Genomic DNA, 17,300 nt, shown 5'->3' with positions numbered 1-17,300 from the left:
GCTCTGTTTATACTGTGATGTCACCAAGTTTGGAGTATTAACCCAATTGTTGCTGAAATAAGAAGTGGTTTTCCTATATTTTTCTTTTAAAATGGCAATTAAGAAAGTGGCTGAGAAGCTGGAAATAACTATGTTTCAGAAAATAATGGATGAGATTGAGATAACGAAACAAAACCTGCGACAGGGTTGTAAGGAGCTGAAAATTGAATTGAGTAAAATGAAGCAGGAGATTAAAGATATAGGGGTCCCTGTGAGAGAGGTGACCCTGGAAGGGGTCCCTGTGAGAGAGGAGACCCCGGAGATTGGAACAAACGTGGAACAGGAAAAAGATTTGGAGTCTATGGACTTTAGAAACAAAATTTATTGTTTGGAGACACAGGAGATTAAAGACATAGGGGTTCTTGTGAGAGAGGAGACCCTGGAGACTGGAACAGGGGTCCCTGTGAGAGAGGAGACCCTGGAGACTGGAACAGGGGTCCCTGTGAGAGAGGAGATCCCGGAGATTGGAACAAACGTGGAACAGGAACAAGACTTGGAGTCTATGGACTTTAGAAATAAAATCTATTGTTTGGAACTCAATGTTATCTCTGAAGAAATTAATGAAGATTCTAGAGATAAAGTTATCAATGGCATGGATAATCTTCTGGACTGGAATGATGTGATGGAGCCCAATATAGAGAAAATCTATGGAATTAACTGCAGCCATGTGACAATGGAAAAACTTTCAAGAGATGACCCAGTGTATTTTGAAAAAAAGAACAGAGATATGATTTTACAGCAGTATTTCAGCAACCTATTCAGAATGGATGGCAAGAAAATATTTGGGATAGAGGTAATTCCCATCAGACTCTTACTATATGACTATGGCTTTGACAGCAAGATTATTATGGAATACTGATAATGGAAGATTGGATACTGAAATTACTGGACTTAACAAGACTACTGAAGATGGAAGATGGAAAATGGAACTAATAGGGATAATAGAACAATGGCTACTGAAATTACTGAACTTAACAGATTCTGATGTGATGGATTAATTGAAATGTTTATTTTGACTATGGTTATGACAATAAGATTATCATAATTAGTAATGAGATGGATTAATCGATATGCTTATCTGGAAAAAAAATTGATAGATATATTTCTTAAAGAATTGAAACCTCTCTTTGACTTTTTGTGGAAAGAATAAAGTAATGTTTATGAGATTTGATGATTAAGTAAGATAACTACTGGAGGAAAGTGATTTTATAATATGACTTAAGAGACAGGATTGTTATATATTATAGACTTATAACTGATTTGATCTTTGACAAATGGGAAGTCAATATTTTACTCTTTATTTTTTATTTTTGTTTTTTTTTTTCTTTTTTTCTTTTTGTTTAACTATTTTTGATTTTGTTTTTTGTCTTTGAATGTTTTATGATTTTGTCTTGTATGTTTTATGAAAATCTGAATAAAAATTATTGAAAAAAAAAACAAATGCAACCACACCATAGATTTATATAACAGTATTATAATATCGGCAGTTTTATTTTCAGTATCTTTCCTAATGATCCCTAGCATGGAATTTGTCAACCCAGCTGCTGCACACTGGGTTGACATCTTAATCAAGCTATCCACTATGACCCCGAGGTCACCACCACCCATGAGCATATATGTGAAATTAAGATTTTGTGCTCCAGTATGCGTAACTTTACACTTGTTTACATTGAATTGCATTTGACATTTTACCGTTCATTCACTTAGTTTGGAGAAATCCTTTTGGAACTCTTTGCAATTCCTTTTTGCTTTAATAACCCTTAACAATTTAGTATCAGCAAACTTGGCCCCCTCACTGTTCACTCCTAACTCGAGATTATTTATGAACTCTTTCTCCAATGCCTCAGAAGCCAAGCCTCTTTGTGTCTTTCCTATGCCACCTCTATATTGAAAACATCCTTTCAGTCTTCAGAACTCACTTTTTCTTTACGCTTTCCATCTTTCTCTGAATCATTGCAGCTGCTGTGTGTTCCGAGGAGGACTCCATCTGCATTTCCTTCTGCAGGGCTCGAAGTTTAACACTCCATGCCCCAACCTGATTCTCCAGGGTGCCAATTTTCTCCAGGTCACCATGGAGGTCATCAAGGTTCTTTGTTGCTGCTGGTTCAGACAGCAAGCCTATCACAGTTCCTAGCCAGCACTCAGCCTCTTCCAGCTCCCCAACCAGCCGCAGAGCCTGTAAACAGAAAAGAGTAGCATAAGCAAGACAGTCCCATAGCCTAAGTGTGACAGACAGTGCCTCAGCACTATTCTTTTTGATCAAAATATCTCTGCAAGAGAAGGCCTTTGCCTGAAAAGCTAGCAAATAACTTTCTTAAACAAGAGAGTTTATCCTAATCTCAAGGGTCACATTTCTAATTGTGGGAGAAAAGTGAACTCCATTCCAGAAATAAGCTGTACCCGACTGTTAAACTTTTCAAAGCATGGATGACACGCAAGTAACCAAACTGACCGTAGTCAGAACAAGAATGTATCCTCTGTCAAGGATAACTTGCACATAATGAGGTGCAAATCTTAGAACTGTTAGGGCCTTTTGTTCTGAGGCTGGAACTACATTACGCCAAAACATGTAGCACCTGCCAAAAACGACAGCTGTGTGTCTCATTCCCTTCCTGCTCCCTCTTAGTAAAGTCTAGTATAATTTGTCTCATCTTATGACAACATACATTTGATTGCCTCCACTCCACCATCATTGGCTGGAGCCAGCAAGGGTGGGGAAACATACAGTGCCATGATATCACAAGAAGTGAAAAGCTGGACTATATGTTTACAGAAGAGACAAAAGAGACACCATTTTCAGTGGCAGTTGCTACTCACTGTATCAATCTCCCTCAGAGCCACACCATTCGCTTGATGCTTTCTTCTCAGTTCCTCCCACAGATCTTCCAGCTCCTCAAGGGCATCTTCCACTTGTGGACTCCGCTTGTGCAGTTCCTAAGAGATACAACATAGATGTGCCATTAAGATATATGAATAAAAGGTCTCTCTCTGTGATGGTGCTCCATATGTGCTCTTTAATATATTCTAAAACCTTTTTTAAAATGTTTTTATTCTTAAAAGATGTTTTGAAAGCTTTTTTAAGAAATGTTTTTAAAGATGTTTTTGTTTTAATGTTTGTTTTTATGATGTTTTAAAGTTTTAGTGCTTTTGTTTGCTGCCCTGGGCTCCTGCTGGGAGAAAGGGAGGAATATAAATCAAATAAATAAATAAAACTCTTTGCCCCAAGAGGCTAAATTATCTTCCTCTCTAATTGTATTTGGCCAGCAGTTGAAAACATTTCTCTTCCAACAAGCTTTTTATTCTGTTAGTTGATATTTTAATTTATTTATATGGGAAAAATAAAGTCATTTGAAATGTGGCATTGGAGGAGTTTTGCGGATACCACGGATAGCGAAAAAAACAAATAATTGGGTGTTACAACAAATTAAACCAGAACTATCACTAGAAACTAAAATGATGAAACTGAGGTTATCATACTTTGGACACATAATGAGGAGATGTGAAAAAGACAATAATGCTGGGAAAAACAGAAGGGAGTAGAAAAAGAGGAAGACCAAACAAGCGATGGATTGATTCCATAAAGTAAGCCACAGTCGTGAACTTACAAGATCTGAACAGGGTGGTTTACAACAGATGCTACTGGAGGTCACTGATTCATAGGGTCGCCATAAGTCATAATCGACTTGAAGGCACATAACACACACACACATTGTTAGTTTGGGCTCCTTGATGCTGCTTTTAGCCAGGTCCCCCCTCTGAGGGAGGCTTGGAGGGTAGTGACAATCTGTGGAATGTGCTCCCCACTGAAGTCCATCTGGTACCTTCATTTACATCTTTTCAGTGCCAGGTAAAGACATTTCCCCCCCCAGGCATTTGATAGACTGAGATGATGCTGTTTGCATTAATGTGCTGCCAAAGGTTTCTGTGGCTGTGTGGGGGTGGTTGTTTTATTATTTTGTTTTTATAGTGTTTTATTTGCTTTTGTTTTTAACAATGTTGCAAGTTGCTTGGAGACCTTTGGGTAACAAGCGACTAATAAATCTAAATAAATAAATAATGAATTGTTATTTTATGTTTGTTTTTATATTGAAAGTTGCTTTGATTGTTTGAAGGGGAAAAGGATATACATTTTTGTATAAACAACATTAAAATACATGAATCTGACTGATGCTGTGTTGGCCCACTGATCCATCTACTCTGGTTTTGTCTATAGTGACTGGCGGCAGCTTTCTAGGATGTCAGGCAGGGGTATTTTCTGGCCCTCTTACCAGAGATCCTTTTAACTGGAAATATCAGGGACTGAACCTAGGATCTTCTGAATGCAAGGCAGGTGCTCTACCACTGAGTTATGGCCCCTACCCATTCAGTTCCCTTCTCAGATATATTCCAAGAGTAGAAGCAGTTGTCACTGTTCTATCCTACCCCAATAATAATGGACTGATCTCTTGCAGAGACTCAGGAAATGCGTTTGGCAGCCTGGGCAGGAACTGGGACTATCCGTGGTGATTAGGCCTTTATCAGGCCTTCTTCCTCTTACCACGCATAACAGTCCTGTCACATGAACTGAGCCACCTAATTCTAGCAACTTGCATAAATACTTGGGCATATGAATCTCAAGATTCCCTTTCATAAACCCAATGGAAAGACTGGGTTAAAGAGTTAAAAAATAATTCATTCAATGTTTTGCTTTTTATTTCTGATAACCACCTCAATTCAGTTGCGTGTGCAGACCAAGCCTGTTCTCCTTCAGCCCACTGACAGCCTACCAGAAGCCCAAGGGTAGCTTCCCTTGGCATTACTACCACAGTAAACTATGTGGGCTGCAGTATGAGAGACACTTGGGAATTCCATGAAGCTTGCAGAGAGACATTACCCCATCAGCAACCTGGCAGAAGTCCTGAAGGTGTGCCTCCTGCTGGGGCAGGTCTTTCAAAGCATTTGAGTGCCAGAGAAGCTTCCTCCTCCTCCTGCACAAGACAGAGAATTAGGGTGAGATCATGCATTCCAATTCATCAGTTGATAAGTGATGCATCAAGTACACATGCGTAAAACAGCCATTTCAGATTAAACACCACAAAGTGTGTGAGAGAGTGCGTGCATGTGGGCAAGCATTCATACCGTTTGAGATCATCATAAAACAGAACACATTTTAATGAATTTTCAGAGGAGTAGCCACATTAGTCTTTTTTGTTGCTTTTGCATCTTAGAGACTAACCAATTTATTATGAAAGCTTATGCCGTAATAAATTTGTTAAGTCTTTCAGGTGGCATAACGTTCTTCATTATTTTAACAGAGGCAGGTTGCATTCTATACACCAATAGTGAACTCAATTCTCTGAGTACAGATCCTTAATGTTGATAAAACATCACCATCCACACTCAAGGAGGAAGTATCAGCAGGCTTGGGAAAACCACAAGGTTTGCAGAAGTACAAAAATATAAATATATATTTTTAAAAACCCCAAAAGCCCAGTGAAGGATGAGCATGCTCAGTAGCCATGGAATGCTGACCGACTATTGAAGGGGGGGGGGATGGAAAACCAGGAAAAATTGAATGAAGGAGGGAATTACCCTGAATAGGGCCACTCTAGAGTGCAACATTTTGTTGCAGGTCCTGCTAAAAGCCCTGAGTAATGGGCTCCACCACATGGCTTCACTGTTTTTGTATGGAGATCTCAGAATGTACTCTTAAAGAAGCTGGGTTTGATGTTACTACCACAGGGTCCCCCAGACTGCTCAACCTTGAAGGACCAGCCCCTTTTCTAGGAGGAAGAGAGAAATTCCTTCCCACAGTGACTTGCTGCTAAGCAACAAAGCAGATCCCAGCTAGCAACCTCTACCCTCCCACAGCCCAGTTTTTCTAACCACTTCCCACACAGCTTTCCCACAGAACTTTTCTCCTAGGAAAGCACTGTGTGCCAATACCTCCTGCTGTCACTGGCAATGACCTCCTTGCCTGGTGAGTCTGAATTGCTCTCCTGGCTTCCTTGAATGTCTTTTTGTACCTAGGATTAAAAAAAAGAAAAAGAAGTGATGCTCAGAAACCTGAGAGGTAAGGTTGGCTGGGACTCTGTTCAGGACCACCTCTGGTGTGGCCCTGAGATTATGTAATCAATTCCCAGAGACCTGTCTTATTCCAACTCCAATTTCTTATTCCAATTTCACCAAGGCTCAGGCTGTGGGCACACTAGTCGCTTCAAACGCGGTGAGAATGTTTTTTCTGGCTGCGTTTTGAAGAGACTCTGGCCTCAGCTGGACACACCTTCCTTCCCTGCTGCTGACTTCAGATCCTTCAAGATGCCCACAGCCAAGTCTCTGCCTGAGCCTAAAGCAAAGGCTTTCCATTGGTCATACCTGGAGAGACAATGGGTTGATCTACCAATCCATTGTGAAAAATGTCTGAAGTTAAATTCAAACAAACACTGGAGCAGATCCAACCAGATTTAGAGTAAAAAGGGGCAGAGTTTGATTAGTGTTGTGTGCCCCCATTTTCAGAAAACAGAGGTGGAGATGCAATGGAACCAGCAGAACAGTAAGTGTGTCTCTACCCTCAGTGTGGCAAGTATTTTGCATTTTTCCCCCAGGTGACACCTGGTGGGAGAAAGAGAGGGGAGTTTGCCACTTACCATCCTCTTCTCTCCCTTTGCTAGCTTCAACTTTCTTGTGTTAGAGCTTGGCTGAGGCTAAAATACCTAAACTGGCATAAAGTCTGCTCTGGGAAATTAGTAAAGCAATTAGGCCATTGCTTAGGAGCAATCACCAATGCTCTTCTTTACTGCTTCTGGATGAGAGAGAACATAGCACTTCCCCATTTCCTCATTATAAAATGCCATCATGCTGGCTTGGAACTTTACATGCGCTCTACGTGGGGCTGCCCTTGAAGACAATTCGGAAATTTCAACTGGTCCAAAACACAGCAGCCAGATTACTGGCTGGGGTTCCCTTTAAAACTCATATAACCCGTTTTAAAACAGCTGCATTGGTTGCCAGTTCATTTCCAGGCCCAATTCAAGGTGCTCACATTACTGTTTAAAGCCCTAAATTACTCAGGTCCCAAATATCTGAAAGACCGCCTCCTTCCCTACAGACCCTCTCGGGTGTTGAGATCAGCAGAGGGGGCTCTTTTGGTAGTTCTGCCACCCTAGGAAGGTCGGGCGGCGGTGGCCCAGGAGAGGGAATTTTCTGTGGCAGCCCCTAAGCTGTGGAACTCTCTTCTCACTGAGGTGCATCTGGCCACTTCACTGTACAACTTTCAGTAAAGACGCACCCATTTACCCTGGCCATCGGCACTTGAGACGTATATTTTTAAGACCCACCTTATTTTCTGTGACATTGTTTAGGTTGTTTTAACTGTTTTTAATTATGTGTTTTAAAATTGTTGTAACGTGCCCTGGGACCTTTGGGTGAAGGGCGGGTAATCTAATTCTAATTCTAATAATAATAATAATTGTATTTTATGTATTTTAATTTATTTTAATGTTTTTATGATTTTATTGTTTACAATTTTATTATGTATGTGTTTGATTTTATTTTTGAAAGCGGCCCTGAGTGCCCTATTATAGGGTAGAAGGGCGGGATAGAAATATTTTAAATAAATAAATAAATAATATGAAGGGAAGTCTACAGCAATAGAGACCCTCCTTGTTGCTGTGACACCTCGGCCACTGATTCTGGCCCAAGTGTGGCCACCTGACATTGAGAGACTAGTCTTCTCTGTCACAATGATTCATACATGATATATTTTCTCCAGAGGTAACTTTTGCCCATAATCATTCCTTAAAATGAAGGATGCTCTGTATATTTAATTAGGCTGATAATCTATGCACAGCTCCCAGGAAATCTGGAAGTAAAAGTGCTGTCTTAAAATACTTTGCTTACCTCCCATACAGTTTTTTCTCCAGCCTCTCTCACTGCACTGTTTGACATAGTGGTCCTCACTTGCTTAGAACTTGGGGAATCAATTGATTTCCTTGTCAAAGCCAAAAGTGGGGGCTTCTCACTCCTGAGAGACAGCCATGGGGGAAAATAGAGAAGTGAAAACAAAAATAAAGAAGAAAATGGTTAGGATAGAGAGTGGGAAAAAACAAACAAACAGATGAGAATCACCACAGAATAAACCCAGCCGTCCTTAAGGAAATCCTGGTTCCCAAGCCAAATGAGCACACAGTAGCTCACCACTCACTATTCCAGGGATAGACAGCCTTGGGCTTACTGACTCATCAGCTTTTAGCCTTCCCAGGTCCTTTTATTTTGACCCATTTTGTTTTCAATTATCTGAATGTTTTTGCGGAGAGATGAATGTTTTGGGCAGAGTAGAACAGCCTGAGGCTACCGTGATGGTCACTGAGTGGCTAGCTTGCTTTGTTGACGGAACAGATCTCATCAGACTCTAGAGTCCACACCAACTTTTGGTGAGAGCTTTCTCAAGTAACTCACATCAAGGAAAATTGTATGTCCTGATGGTAAGTGAAGGAGAGGCTTGCCTTCACTTCCCATACGGATGTTTTCTGATGGATGGAGAGAAGCAGAGACTACCCTTAACATATTAATAACTAAACAATATAAACAAATGCTATACCTAGGCTTTAAATTTCAGAAAAATTATGATAAACTATATATGTGTAATACCTTGTTCCAAAAGACTGAAGTATTAAAAACATTGACATTTAAACAATATTTTAAACTAGGGTTGCTACCTTTTCCTAATAACTTTGCTCCCATGCCTCTAATTTCAATAGCGTCTAAGGCAGCCTTTCCCAACCAGTGTGCCTCCAGATGTTGTTGGACCACAGCTCTCATCTTCCTGACCATTGGCAATGCTGGCTGAGGCTGATGAGAGTTGTGGTGCAACAACATCTGGAGGCACACTGGTTGGGAAAGGCTGGTGTAAGGCTTTTCAGGGCACAGTAAACACTTCACCTGTTTAGTTTCTGCATGTCACACTCCTGTTAAAGGCACAGTAAAAAACAGGATGTAACAGTATTTTTAACAATAACGTAGTACAGCCAAAGGGAGTTCTTATTAGAAACATTTGATAAATATAATTCTTAGCCAGGTCAGGATCCACCTTCTGTAAAGAGGAAAAAATTAGGCGTTCAGAAAATACCTCAATAGCTGTTGGAGCTGGGCCCAACTCTCCTTGACATCTTGGTGCTTGAGAGAGACTTGTGCCATCAGGCTGGGATGGAGGCTTATGAGCTGGGACACCGTCACATCCAGCATCTGGGTGGCAGAAAAGGTTAGCAGTGAGCAAGCAGGTGTGACAACAGGTCATCTAACTTAGGTAGAGACACACTTCCTGTGCCGGTTCCAGTGCCTCTCTTTCCTGAAAATGGGGTCACATGACGTTAGTCAAGCCCTGTCCCTCTTTACTCTAAAAACCGGGTTGGATCAGCTCCAGTGCATTTTTTTAAAAAAATCAGCTTCAGACAGATTTTGCAACTGATCAGTAGATCACCCTGTTGTCCCTCCAAGCGTGGCCAATGGAAACTCTTTGTTGTAGGCTCATGCAGAGACAGTGATCGGCCAAAGCTTTGCTGTGGGCGGTCCTGAAAGATCTGAAGTCAGCAGCGGGGAAGAGAGGTATGTCCAGCTGAGGGCAGGGTCGCCTCAAAACACAGCCAGAAAAAAACATTCTCACTGCTTTTGAAGCAACTAGTGTGCCTCAGACCAATGTGACCCACAAGACAAGGATAAATGTAGCTCACTAGCCATATATGTTGTTGTATATAACCATAATGACTAGTAGCCACTGATCCCCAAAACGAAAAGGTTTATCTCCTGGTAGGCCACCGTACAGCATAATGGATAACAAGTTGTCCATGCATGGCTGCAGACTGCTTCCAAAGAAGAGTTCTGGGTTAAGCCTTCAGGAGGAAGTGTGTTGCCACATAGATCCCACTCCCTTTCTTGTGATCATTCCTCTGATTTCAAAAGCTTCTGCTGAAAACTGAGGTTCTTCCAGAATACCAGTATGAGCACCTCACTCTGAATACAAACACTCAAGCATTCAAGGAGCAGGACACATCTTGCTTAGCTCATTATTTACATGAGGAATAGGGGACTGGCCATGGTTGCTGGGGCTGATAGGAGTTGCAGTTCAGCATTATCTGGAGGACCAAAGGTTCCCCACCCGATTTACAGGCTGACAAGGAAGGTGGAAGGAGAGAAACAAACAACCCTATAGATCTAAAAACTACCCTTACTCCCCTGCCTTCTTTAAGGGTGTCTCCAGACTGTGACTACTTTGAAGGAAGGATTTAAGTGCATATCAAAAATTTAGGCTTGTGCAATTAATGTGAATTAAGGTACTCTGTCACCCTAGCACCACAAGTCCACTTTAAAGAAAGAACCAGACTTCTTATGGTTTTGAAAGTGATGGGGAAATATATTGAAAAGTGTGGGATGAACAAATGGCTAACAGGAAGACATAACAAAATCAGGAGAAATGCTTATTGTCATATAATTGCACCACAAATAAATCAGAATGAATGCTCAGTAAAGACTGGATATACCTGGACCTCCACATAAACTTTGTGCAAGCAAGTCAGAATGAATGCTCAATAAATAGGTTGTCTGGAGGAGTCGTTTGTCGTATTCCTTGGCAGTGCCCAACTTACCATGACCTGGCCAGCAATATCTCTGACAGCCAGATCTGGGCTGGTTTCAGGTTCCTTCCATTTTCCCACTCCACACAAATTCCTCTGCTACAACAGAAACAACAGACATTAAAGCCCTGAGATTAGTAGCAATGCAGCTCAGTTCTTAGGATCATCCACCACCTTCTCTTACGATCTACAGTGGCTCCTGGCTTGCTATGTTAACCAGGGATGGGGGACCTTTCTGACCTAGTGGGCCAGATGTTTATCATTTCCCAGCCACCCACCTGTCAAAGTTGATCGGCATGGCTGGGGAAGGGGTCTGCTTTGCCATCACATTCCCCACAGGGAACATACTAGTGAAGTGGCCCCCAGCAGTTTTGAACTCACAAGCTGCCGAGCAAAGATTTCAATCTGCTCTCTGCAGGAGTCTGCTTCACCAGCATGTTCCTGCAGGGGAACTCTGGGCTCAATGAGCAGGATTGAACTCTCTACTCACCAGCTGATGAGCCGAGATGTCAATCCTGCTCTCTGCAGGGGTCTGCTTTGCTGCAGGGAATGTACTGCCAAAGCACCACTGAGCAGGACTGAACCCGTCTGACATGCCAATCAGCTGATGTCACCCGGTGACATCAACTGATTGACAGGTGTACGTGGTTTGGGGGAAAATGGCATCATGGGCAAAAGTGAATCCCCTGGTGGGCCAAGATTGGCCAGCAGTCTGGAGGTTCCCCATCCCAATGTAAATTATATATGGGACACTCCATGGTTGTCACCAATATTGATAAGATCTAAGTTTTCATAACATGTTTACATTTTAATAATGTTCTGCACCAGACCAAGATTTCTGAGTTCAAAGGCTCCCTCTCAATCTGACTGAGTGACATTATTGTTTGGTGTTGCATAGCCAGACAATGTACGACTTTGTATATATTGGATCACACATAGCATTCTTTGTTCTTAATAATATTCTTAAAATGGTTAGAATGGCATGACCAGAAATAGCGCAGGGGAGAGAGGAGAGTGTCACTCCTTGGTTTGCTTCCCAATTCTGCAACCACCAACCTGCTGAATAAGGAATAGCAGAAGCCAACGCCACATTGGGAGTGGATGAGGATGTCATTCCAGTTTGGTGCATCCTGCTAATAGAGTGCACTCTTCTGGATAATCCAATGCCACCCCCCTAGGCACCCCCCAATCTGTTACAGGGGTGTAAACATCCAGGGTCTTGGGGGGTCGTAAACCCCTTAATTTTGGGAAGTCAGGTCCCAGCAGGATCCCTATGTCTCCTGCATCCTACAAGCCAATCGGCATGAAAGGGCCACTGAGTGTCAGTCACTGAGAAGAGTCTTCTAACATGCTTCCTTGTCTTTTTCCGCTGATTGGAGCCAATCAGAGTGAAAGGAGGCGAGTCTGCCACTGAGAAGATTCTTCTCAGTAGCTAACATTCTCCCCTTTCATGCTTATTGGCTCCTAGGAATGGCTGTTGTTGCGAGAGAAGGCATTAACGAGAATCTCATTCTTAACCCGGGGGGAGGGTGTGTGGCTGTGACTAACATGAATTTGCCACTATACTACTGATCTGTTAACATGGACTACAATCAAAGCCTTCAATACCTTTGTGTGAATGGCCCTAAGGACCACATCTGCTTGCTGGAGAAAGGCAGCTGCTTCCAGAGCCAGATGCAGGGTCTCATGATGTTCCTTCAGTGTTCCTTGGAGCCGCAGCCACCTGGAAGGTAAGAAGGGGGAGAAGAAACATAAGAACAGGAAAGCCGTTCAGCCTCTGAGTAAGACAAGCAAAGGAAATGCAAACACGTGACTCCACAGCCTCCCCTAATGCCGGCTAAGCCCCATGCCTCTTCCTCCACCAGCTGCTGCCCTAACTGCTCACATTTTATTGAGGTGCTTGCGCCGAGCCATGATGCTTCTGCTCTCACTCTTCTCCTGTTTCTCAAGTTTGTGAGCCAGGCTGTTCATTTGCTCGTGCAGGGCCTGGAACTGTTCCTCCTCCTGGGGTGGATGGGGGGGGGAGGAGGGGAGAGAAGAGAAATAACATAAACTTACTTTCTATAAAAGCATGACCTCATAAGAATCTAACCGCTACTGGCATTGCCAAGTAAGCCCCAGCAGAATAAATCTTGTTCTCAGAAGTTGTTTTGAAGGGAGCTCAGGAGCTTCTGATAAGTATCAGCGTTTTTACAGTGCTTTCAGGTGTTCCAAGTACTCCACAATCACATACATTATTTCAGCAATCCTTACAGCAACTATGATGGAGGCCAAGAATTATTATTCCCAAATTGCAGAGCGGAGGGCTGAGAAAACAGTGGTAGCATCCAGTACGGAGACAAAATCTTTGCAATGGCAAACTTTCTGTTCTCTTTGCAGATGGCTGCTGCAGAATACAATGAAGGACTACATCAGGCTACCACTTTGCTGTCCCACTGGGACTCAGATTCATAAGCAACAATGCTATCTAGATCATCTGAGGTAGGATGCAAAGTCTATCTGCAACCACCCTAGGTAAAATAGCATGGTCTAGAAGCACCCTTCAAACACTGTATAGAGAACAGAGTTCCACAGGACTGTCACCTGTTTCAAGTCAAGGATGCGCCGAGTAAGCTGAATCTTGTCTGCATTCTCTTGCAGCAGAGCAGTTAGCAAAGGTTTCTCTTCCTAGACGAGAGGATAGAGATAGTTAGAATACAGGAGATCCTTGAAGTCACAGTGACCACAGTGTCACAATTACATCCCAGTCCTAAGGGTTGGAAGTGTAGTGATTTGCTTTTGCTTCAGAATATACATAAGAATCCAGTTTGTTTTCCACTCCAAGGGCAATATTCCCTCATGGGCAACCTACTGGGGGTTTACAGGACTAGAACCAAAAGTGGGCTGAGCAACAGATGTGACCTTCGTACATTAGGATACATTCCAGCCATGGTTTACACACACATACACACACACCCCTCTACCTCTCTCTATCCAAGTAAGCAAATAAGCATCAAAGCTCAAGAAAACATTCTAGCCAAATAAAAGCACTCAAGGAGAACATGGTGCAGGGCCAATGAAGGGCTTTATTTATTTATTTACATTTATACCCCGCCTTTCTTTTCATGATAGAAATCCAAGGCCGCTTACATGTGGTTCCCAAGCGGTCTCCCATCCAGGCACTGACCAGACCTGACCCTGCTTAACTTCAGCAGGGTGCTGGCCTCATGCACCTTCAGACCATAGCCTGGGATGGCCTGGGGAGAGTCCCAAGGGCCAAACAGAGAAACCTGGCATTTGGCACCTGCGCTTGAGGTTCCTCCCCACCCTATCCCCTGCCATAGATCAAGGAAACTAAATTCTGAGATGAGAAGAAATTATGCAAATCAAATAATCTTGCTTCTATTTTTGTTTTCAGGATAATTTTCTTCTTTTCAAGATTTAAGATTTCCAGGAATTTGGAAATGGGGCATGGACAGAGGGCATGGAGATTGCTATTAAATGTCTCTGGGGAGAGAGCAAACAATTGATTCCATGAGAACATGATAGGTCTCTGAGGGACATTGAAGCTGTTCTCCCCAGCTACCCGAAGTCCCATCTAGCTTTCCTTCTGCCTTAACCAACCAGTGTCCATAGTCTTCTAACCTTTCCTCCAAAATCTTGAAGACTTTCTAAAAAATGCATTCTTTTTAAAATGAAATCTATCAAGTTGACTCAGTTGATGAATTTTCAACCATGTCTGACCAATAACTGTATTTAGAACTGGGAAGGGTCTTCTGTATAAGTTTCAGACATCTGCAGGACACCCAGGCAAAACATGAATTCCTCTTTCATATTGCTATGCGTAGATCCTCCCTAGCTCTCATCATTTATTAATTCATTCATTCATTCAATTTCAGTCTCAAAGCTCAGTAGTAGAGCATCTGTCCCAGTTCAATCCCTGGCATCTCTCCAAGTAGCGTCACAGGGAGGGGAGAACAGAGGGTTCACAAGTCCAAGGCTGGCTTGTAGACCTTGTAGAAGACCTATGTGCTTGATTTACCCAAAACATAGTGTAGGATTTTCCAGACTAAAGTGTCACAGAGCTGAGAGAAAGAAAGTGCATCTAGTTCAAGCCCCTGCACAAGCAAACACCAGCCACTCATTGGCTGCAAATGTAACCTGGGACATGGTTTGCCAGAAAGAGCAAGGACCCCAGAAGACGTCTTCATAATAACATGTGAGGCAACCAAGAGTGATTAACCAAGCCTCACTACAGGGAAAATACCAAACACAAGAGTTTCCAGGATTTCTAGCACAATGGACCTGAGAATAAATTTCTCAGCAGCCCCAAATATGGGGCTGAAAAACCATCCACTGAATAAACAGTAGAAATTTGGGGGAGAAGGTGCAATAGCCTTGATGTCCTTTGCAGAGGAGAAAAACCAAATTCATATTGGTGGTGGTGGTGAAGCCTTCCTGATCCTAGGAGGTTATAACTGATGCACCAGAAGAGAAATCATGTCTCCAAAGGTTTAGTTCAGGCTCAGGAAAAGTCACTTGGGTCTTATTGTCTGCCCTTGGCCTGGTCTTGTACCTTCTGCCTGATCCAAGCTTCTAGTTGCTCAGCTTTCTGGTTGAATTCTTGTAGGTTTCTGAGTCCACCCACTGCTTTGCTCTGATTTGCTGCCGTCTGCTTCAGTAGTTGCCACTGTTCTCTCAGGGTTTGTAGTCGCCTCACTATCTCTGCACTGGGGTTTGGCTGGGCTGTAAGTTGCTCACCCATCTGTGGATGGGAAAGAACAGAAGAATGTTTGAAGAGTCCTGCTGGACCAGGCCAGAGACCTGTCCTCCTTAGTTGCAGTGTTGCCACTGTGCAGCTCAGCAGGGAGGAGGACAGAGGCAAAACTAGAATTTGCTATACACCTGTCATCAGTTCTGTCTCCACCTATTGTTGGCTTCTCTGCCTTCTACCCTACTATTCCAAAGGACCCCCGTTCCAAGTGCGGTCTCACCACATATTTATATAATGGCATTATTGGCAGTTTTATTTTCACCCCCTTTCTTAATAATCCTTACCATGGAATTCATATTTCATGGAGAGGCTGGACCTACAGCCATCCCAGTCTTGCTAGAACGCTGACTTATGAGAAACTCTAAGAACTGTAGAATGCATAAATTAGCAGATATACAGAAATGCTTGGCTACACAAAAGGGAACAAGTGTAATTAGGGTTCAGGTCTCTCTTCATGGGATGCAACCTAAAGGATTAGAAGTGGCACATGGGGCGGGGGGTGTTTGTCCAGAGACCTTGTTGTACCTGGTTCAGTTTGATCATTGTGTTCTCAAAGTCCTTCATGTCTCTTTGTAAGGTTTGAGCCACCCTCTCCCATTCCTGAATACTGCAACCATCCTTCAGCCCTCGGAGTTTTGCACACACCCATTTCTCAGCCTGAAACACAAGAGACAAATACCAAGATGGGAATTAGACGAGCAGCTGGGGAAAGCACTCGGTCTATTTCCATTAGGAAGTTCAAAAGTCTGATCTTGTATGGGAGAAAGGAGAGACGCTGAGCAAAATGGACATTAGCTGGGGCTAATGAGAATTGTAGTCTGAAATATCTGGAGGGTGCCAGGTTGACAAAGGCTGCCCTAAAGCTGACCAATACTGAGGACACTCACCACAGCTCTTCTCTGGAAATTTCCTTCTGGGAGGAAGGGTGGGATAGAAATTTAATAATTACTACTACTAATAATAACAATAACAATAAGTAATGAGTAAAAATGCTAAGTAGATGCTTCAGCTAACAAGTGACAGAGTACCACAAGTGAGAATTAGAAATATGCACTACTCCCTCTGCTTTTTAATTTCTCTTTGCTATGGACTACTCATCTGCATTGCTCTTCAATTACTGAGCTCATAGCCATGCTGTTCACTTTGATGTCTACATGCACTGAGACACATTGCTGCTACATGCTTCTTAATTGGGAGCGGTCAGGATCAGCAAGAGCTGTAAAGCTGGGAGGCAAAGAAGCAGGTATGCACAGTCCAAGAGCGCAGTCTGGGCCTGGGCTTTGGGTTGCTCAGACTGAAGAGCCAGGCATAAATCAACAGCTTTATGAGAGCAGGTGCAATGCAACTGGTTCCTTGTGTCACCTGACCCACGCTGAGCTGGTAAGTACAACAGAAGCAACAGGTCAGCAGCTTCTACCACCATGGCAACCAACCATGGTGTTACAGCGAGTAAAGACCTATTGTTAGAGTCCCTGGTTCAAGACTCTTGGCACCTGACAGGAACAATAGCCACCTACTTTACAGGGCTGTTGTGAAGTCACATGACAAAGGCTATGTACAGATCTTCCCATGTAAAAATATGTATATGTTTATTACCAACTAGCCCTCCCTGCATGTGACTGAAACCCCTCTTTTGAGCTTCCTTTACCTCAAAGATATGGGAAAGAAATCAGATGTCTATGACTTGACTCACTCTCCTCTGGTACTTTGTCCTAAAGAGCAGCTGCCAAAGATGACTTCATGCCATAACAACAGTCTCCTTCAAGCCAAGGAACCTTGTCTCCTTCCGTCTGCACGTTCCTCTCATTCTTAATAGAGGAAAGACCTTTGGCAATGAAAACACTGCTCTCCTTTCCTTTCTACTGTGGTAAGGGAAAGAAGAGCAGAACATGGCCTTCCAC

General features: G+C 42.9%; 1 protein-coding gene across 9 annotated transcripts in view; it reads right to left on the bottom strand.

Annotated features, from left to right (window-relative positions):
• Positions 1-17,300, bottom strand: part of LOC133383685 (spectrin beta chain, non-erythrocytic 1-like) — an 84,748-nt gene that overhangs the window by 36,172 nt on the left and 31,276 nt on the right. For all 9 annotated transcript variants that reach the window (XM_061624830.1, XM_061624832.1, XM_061624833.1 and 6 more), the window contains 12 exons: positions 15,925-16,056; positions 15,202-15,390; positions 13,230-13,313; positions 12,532-12,650; positions 12,255-12,369; positions 10,659-10,745; positions 9,146-9,261; positions 7,918-8,041; positions 5,965-6,044; positions 4,913-5,006; positions 2,857-2,973; positions 1,959-2,215 (listed from right to left, as the gene is read on the bottom strand). In XM_061624830.1, coding sequence (XP_061480814.1) covers positions 1,959-2,215; positions 2,857-2,973; positions 4,913-5,006; positions 5,965-6,044; positions 7,918-8,041; positions 9,146-9,261; positions 10,659-10,745; positions 12,255-12,369; positions 12,532-12,650; positions 13,230-13,313; positions 15,202-15,390; positions 15,925-16,056 — 1,514 coding nt within the window. The remainder of the gene's footprint in view (positions 1-1,958; positions 2,216-2,856; positions 2,974-4,912; positions 5,007-5,964; positions 6,045-7,917; positions 8,042-9,145; positions 9,262-10,658; positions 10,746-12,254; positions 12,370-12,531; positions 12,651-13,229; positions 13,314-15,201; positions 15,391-15,924; positions 16,057-17,300) is intronic.

This window comes from Rhineura floridana, chromosome 4 (genome assembly GCF_030035675.1).
Source record: "Rhineura floridana isolate rRhiFlo1 chromosome 4, rRhiFlo1.hap2, whole genome shotgun sequence".
Taxonomy (NCBI): Eukaryota; Metazoa; Chordata; class Lepidosauria; order Squamata; family Rhineuridae; genus Rhineura; species Rhineura floridana.
The sequence above is the reverse complement of the archived record's forward strand: the minus strand, read 5'-3'. Positions and strand labels throughout refer to the sequence as shown.